The sequence below is a fragment of the Numenius arquata genome, chromosome 5 (assembly GCF_964106895.1).
Source record: "Numenius arquata chromosome 5, bNumArq3.hap1.1, whole genome shotgun sequence".
Taxonomy (NCBI): Eukaryota; Metazoa; Chordata; class Aves; order Charadriiformes; family Scolopacidae; genus Numenius; species Numenius arquata.
Genome location: NC_133580.1, coordinates 28,650,904 through 28,657,193, shown reverse-complemented (window position 1 = coordinate 28,657,193; position 6,290 = coordinate 28,650,904). Strand labels below are relative to the sequence as shown.

The window sequence follows — 6,290 nt, the reverse complement described above, 5'->3', positions numbered from 1 at the left end:
TGCTGGTTGCTGTACTGCTCTGATCAGGACTTTCCTGTAAAATAACAAACTCCAGGAGTGTTTTCCTTCTGTGCTTTGCTGTTCGTTTCTGTGGTACCGGAATGCGTTTATTCTACTGAAACACTGTGGGTAGCGACAGTCCCGTTCCTCAAAAGCAGGCAATGTGGAAAGTAAATGACCCAATGCTCAGCTACGTAAAAAGGCAGGTGTTCAGGAGAGACAGAATTTTTACCGTTCCCTTCACCCCCTTTGTAAATGCAGGTATAGAAGCCCGTTTGCAAGAAGGAGGGAGATGCGGAGGCCGGGGCACGGCAGCTCTATGCAAAGGGGGGTGGGTTGCCCCCAGCGGGGGCCGCCTCCAGCCCCGCAGCTCTTCGCCATAGCGGCTCCCGGCCGGCCGGCCGGACCGACAGACGGACACCCACGCAGCCGCCTCCGCCCGGGGATCGCCCCGCCGAGCGGGACGGAGGGAGCTGCCCGGCCCGGCCCCTCAGCGGCGGCTGGCGGGAAGGAGAAGAGGAAAAAAACACACAAAACCACCACCCCGGCCGCCGGAGGAGACGCCCTCCGCTCGGGCTCGCCCACGCCCGGCGTGGCAACCCAGCGCCGCCCGCCCCGAGCGCGCCCGGAGGCGGCCCGGTCCCCGCCGGCGGCGGCGGAGGAGGAGGAGGACGGGGACGATGCTGGCGGGGCTGGGGCGGGCGGTGCGGAGGGGCTGGCTGCGGGGCAAGCGGCAGCCGGCGGTGCTGCTGGGCGGCCGGGCAGCGCGGGTCAGGCGGGATGGCCGCCCGCCTTCCTCAGCGCCTCAGGTAAGAGGGGGAGCGGGCGAGGTTCGCGGCGGGACGAGGCGGAATTCCCCCTCCCGCCTGCTGGCGCCTCGTCCGCCTTTCCCGCCCGCCCGCCCCGGGGCCGCCCTGAGGCCGCCCTGAGGCGCGGCGGGGCTCGGCCCGGCGGCGGGGGCGAAACTCCTGCGTGAGGGGAAGTTGAGCCCCCTTTGAGGGGCTCCGGGGACCCGCCGCCGGGCCGTCCCGCTGCTTCCTCGTCTCCCCCGGCGCCTGGGGAGGCGGCGGGGGCGGGTGTCCCGTTCCCCCCCCCCCCCGCCCTTACTCCCTTCGTTGGGGCGTCGGTGCCCGGCGAGAGGCGCGGTGACTCAGGCGGGGGCGGCCGTTGGGAGGAGCGGCGGTGGCGGTTTGGGGACAGCCGTGAGGGGTCGGGGCCGGGGCCTGGCGGGGGTAGGGCCGCTCCCTGGGTTGTTGTTTTTGGGGGCGTTGTGGGTGGTTTTCCCCGGCTGTGGGGAAGGTGGGGGCGGCGAGGTGGGGTGGTTAGGGATTCGGGGGGGACCGCAGGCCTGGCGGTTGTCGATTGAGGGAAATAAAATGGGGGCAAAAGTTTTCCGATAGTGCTGCTGTGGAACTGGCTCGTGCGTGTAAAAATAACCCAGTGCCTGCGAGTCTGAGCTTCTCTTGGCTTTTAAGAAGCCTCACAGACCCGACGAGGAGGAAGGGTGAAGGAAAACAAGAAGGAACGGCAACTTTTAAAAATAAAGATCTGCCAGGACGTAGGATACCACAGTCCTAGAGTCCCGTGTGGCTGCCTGCCGGGAGAGGAGACAGTTTAATCCTTGATTATTGTGCTTAATAATGGAGGTGCTCTATGTGCTTGCAGTCGTTGCTGAGATGGAATATGGCAAAGCCCCTTCCCTGCGTCTGGGGCCCGTCCGTGGCGAGGAAGTAGCTGGGACGTGTGGTGACATCCGCAGAAGGAAGCTCAGGGCGCTCTGGGGCTCGTTAGTGAGTGGCTTCCACAATTGGGGTCCGGAAACCTGCGGTGGGAGTTGAGGAGTTGTGCGGCATGAACTCTGTACTTTTGCTAAGAGCTTTTTGCACAAACTCTTCAAAAACCCCTTCTACAAAATTCCGTGGTAATGATGTGCTCCGTCTCTGCTCGTGCGAGTGGCCCTTCTTTGCTTTGTCACGCTTGTGTGTGAGGACATTTAAGAAGGGAATTTAAGATAAATATTGACTTACCCTCCTTAGTCTTCAAAGGTTGGAATGCGGCGTGCTGAAAACATCTTGCACCTCACGGAGAGCATTTACACTGTCATTCGGCACACGCTGCTACTACATATTCAGTTTGTCACCTCTAACTTCTCCGGAGTGCTGCTTTGCAGACAAGCTTCCTGCTTTTCTAAGGCTCTAAAATGAGACTGAAAGCTGATAAAGCTTCAAGAAGAGGCACCACAAAGGAGAGGAGGAGGAGGAGGAGAAGCTCTTGCTTTGGCAGTGCTTCCATTATAAGAAAGAGCAGAAAAATGATTGTCCCCGTTCCTTTGTGGGATGGAACACGACAGTGACACGTCTCAGCAATTAAATCCTTGCACCAAATAGGTTAAGGAGAGGGGATGTTGTAACATTGAGGAAAATTCTAATTTTGAAAAAAATTAATGCAAGATTTTCTTTATTTCTAAAGTGGAAATGCTTTGAATAAATTAATATAAAATGCTTTTTATATATGCAGTCCATAGTTCTAGTTTTGCTACAGAGTTGCTAGCATGGTGGGTAATGAAGCATGTTCACTGATTTCCCCCTTCCTGTTTTCATATTTGGGTACCTTTCAAGTTTTTGACTATGTTTCTGCAGAACAGTTCAGGCAGTTAAAAAATATTTGTTCTCTTAAACACTAAATGAATGTCCTGTAGCTGTAATTTCAAGCTAGTGAAAACAAAAAAAAATTTCCAATTTTTACTGCAGTTGTTTAACTCTTTAGATTTTGATGTAATGCAGAATGTTACATACGTCTTGTCCAGCGCAAACACTGTTGTGATTATTTGATTTATTTTTCGGCAGTATTTTTTGGCTTTGGCTTTTTTGTTTTTGTTATTATTGCTGTTGTGTGTTGCTAGTTCTGCTGCTTGCCGTTGAGGAAGAAATATTTTGCCTCTAGCTCTGGAGGAAAGGTTGGAGTGCTTGTGCAGGGCTGAGGAAAAGCAGGGCTCGGTCGCTGGTTGCCTTTGCACTTGGTGTAGTCTGATGGCATCACGGTCCCAGTTCTCTGGCTTGTTCCCTGCTGTGTTTGGTGATGGGAGTTGGATTGCCCAAATAACTTTTTGGGGCGTTGACTGTAGGTTTCCATTTGTAAAGCTGGAGGTGATGCTTCAGTGGCCACTCAGGGTTGTAATACGTGTCCTTGGTCGTCATCTACTGTGAGATTATGCAGGCCCAGTGTTGGTGGGCAGGTGTGTACGTTGGCAGTGTATTTGTGTGCTGTGTTTTCAACTAATAAACACACTGCTGTGGACACAGACAAACCATTATTGTAATGGCTAATTTGCTGTGATTTTTCTGTAAAAGCAGGGGTTGCTGTCCTAAAGAGCTGTATCCTTAAGTGTTAGCTTCTCAGTTCTGCTTTTAGACAAAATTCCACAACTCTTCTGATGGCTGTGATTAGCAGCTTTGCCTTTGGAGTAATGCTTATACAAATTCCTTTTAATTTTGTAAAGTTGAGGGTTTTGTTATGTGAGGGTTTTTTCTATTTTTTTTTTTTTTTAAGTGGCTAATGCTTAGGCAAGACACTTTTTCACACTAAGTGAAGCATGCTGTATTGTGTTCTTCGGGCAGGCTTTCTTATTACACATAATTTTGGTGCACTTTGTTTTGCTGGAGTCCGGGATTTGTAATGCTGCAGTTATTTTGCATGTGGTGAAACCTAAAGGTTGCCAGCTCTTTCCATTCTTCTTCACTAGCACGTTTTAATGAGAGAAATGCCCTGCTTGCACTGCTCTCCGGGAGGAAAAGCTCCCCTCACTGTATCGCAATGCAGAACAGAGGTGTTAACACAGAAGCAAAGCTTAAAATTGCTGGGTTCTTTTTTTTTTTTAATATATATTCATAAACCTTCTAAGCCAGGAAACATTGAAGGGGCTGGATTTAATGTTTTGGGTTTTTTAGGTGATCCTAGTTAGTTTCTCTGTAGCGCTGAATCCAACTGATCTAAAATTGTGTTGCTTTTTATGGCCATTCGTATATGCCAAGATTCTCAGCTTAGTCCACAGTATGGGAATCTGTACCAGCATGCCTCCACCACTGGGGACGGGCAGCAACTGGGGAAAACGAAGCCTGAGTTACGCAGTTTCTCTTCACTTAAAAGCAGGTTTCATCGCAGTTGCACATCCCTGTTCTAGCTCAAACTGTTTCTGTCCTGTATGAAGATGCTGGAGCGGTAGTGACATTGCCTCCTGTAAAAGGCAAGGCTTCTTTGGGGCAAGTATGAATGAGGTAACTAAAATGGGAAAACTTTCATATTTTTTTTTTTTTCAAAATGTGAGTTTATTTAACATCGTTAATTCAGAATGCATTCCACTTTTGGGTCCTTTGGGTGCAGAGTTCTCTTAAAATTGTGCCTCTGGAATACACTGGTGAGGAGAAAGACTGTGTGTAAGCTGGCAAGATCGAATTGCAAAGGCTGCTGTGAAAAACATTACGGGTTTGTTTTCTTCCTTGATCAGGATATCACATATGCTTGTTGCTGAGGGGAATTTTCTTCCTAGTTGCAAATTGCAGCCAGCAGAAGAGTCATTGGTTTTGTTTATCTGCAGAAAGCAGTGTAGAGAGGGTTTCTTTTGGGGAATTTTTTTTTTTTTAGGTCAGTTCCCAGTGTCATCCCTATTTGTCAAAAATGTTTCTTTTAATGCTTTCAGCTGGTGAGTTGGTGACTACCCAGTTCTTCAGACTGTCTTGAACTTTTTTCCTGTCCTTCCTGTTAGTTGTTATAGTTGTTACTCTTCTTACTTCCGAATTACTGTAATACTCCCAGCATTGTACCCATCTAGTTTGTCTTCCAGTTTTATACAGTCTTATAAGCAAGCGTCTAAATGTGTCCAAATAGCCACAGGATCATTTGAAATGTGGTGGGTTTTTTTCATTTGGGTTTTTAATTGTGCGCCTTTCACTTTCGTACATACTCAGCTGTCGGGATTTCTAAGGTACTGTCACAGTGGCAGCCCCAGGACATCCCAGGCAGCTACAGAGAGCTGAATTATCATTGAGTGTCTTGTGCAGCTGAATATTTCACATAAATGTGGTTTAAGTTCCTGCTTTGTATTTTCAGCCTACTCAGGTTTTCTGGAAATTGAGATCTAATTGGAGCCAAGAACTGGGAGTAATTGGTGGCCGCTGGGGCCTGTTTTCCCCGTCTTTCCTTCCCTTTGAAAGCCTTGCACAACAAATGTTAGCTTGTTGATCCAAGTTTTGTTTTCTAAACAGAAAACCTTGTGCTTATACTGGTGTATGTCAACAAAAACATTCAACCCACTAAACTGTTTGTTTGTGGAAGTACTGTTCACTCTTACAAATACTAATTTATAAATGCCTTGAAAAGGCCATTTAGAAGATTTCCAGCTAGGAAATGTGCCTGTCTCAGCAAATTTGTTTATTTGCCTTTGGTACTGTGTCTGTGCCAGAATAACAGGATAGCATTGGGGATAGCAGCTAGCGATTTGCTGGGAGATGGTTACGTTTGTTCTAAGAAATAACACTTTTGGGGAGAGATGTGGTATATAACACAGAAATTCACTATCCTTTCTACTTTTACAGGTAGTCTTATCTAGTGCTCTTCTTCATCTTTTCTCTCCAGTACAGCTTCTGTACTAAGTCAGCGGGTTGTAAAATACTCTTGTATGTGCACATATAATTACTGGCAAAACACTCACGTCTTTTGGAGGTTTATTATTAAATTTCAAATACTAGCTTCACTCTGTGTTTGAATCTGGCATCAACAGCATGACTTCCCAAAAAGTGTTGGTGTTTTTTTTCCAACAGAGCGGATGACAGAAAAGAGACAAATTGGGATGCACAGATCAAATCAGCTCTCTTTGTATAGAATATTAGAATGGTTTTTTGCCTATTCTGAACAAGTGTCAGTAGGTGCTTGTTTGTGGCGTTTGTGTGAATACGGCAATTCCTAAGAAAGGAAATGAAAACGAGCTCCTGCAAAGTTGGAAAGGGTGTAGTCATGCTCTTCGGGATCACAGGCTTAAAGAAGCTGGAAGTTTTGTGTGCTAAATAGAGTCTGTGTGGTACTGCAGAATATGTAAAGAAGCCCTGAAACTGAAATGCTGGTCTGATGTTACTACCTACGTTATACTGTACTGTGTATAATATTTTAGAAAACTTCCTGAAGAGCTTTCTCTTATGTGATATAGGAGTAATACGCTGTGCTTCCGAAAGGTTGGGAAGTAAATTACTTCAAATATATGCAACAGGCTTATCGTAAAGGTAGATAAAAATCCATGT

At 47.7% G+C, this 6,290-nt stretch overlaps 1 protein-coding gene across 1 annotated transcript in view; it reads left to right on the top strand.

Moving 5' to 3' along the window:
- Positions 1–675: 675 nt before the first annotated feature.
- Positions 676–6,290, top strand: part of MCUB (mitochondrial calcium uniporter dominant negative subunit beta) — a 55,905-nt gene continuing 50,290 nt past the window's right edge. The window contains exon 1 of the mRNA XM_074147714.1: positions 676–809. Within this exon, the coding sequence (XP_074003815.1) occupies positions 681–809 (129 nt within the window). The 5' untranslated portion in view covers positions 676–680. The remainder of the gene's footprint in view (positions 810–6,290) is intronic.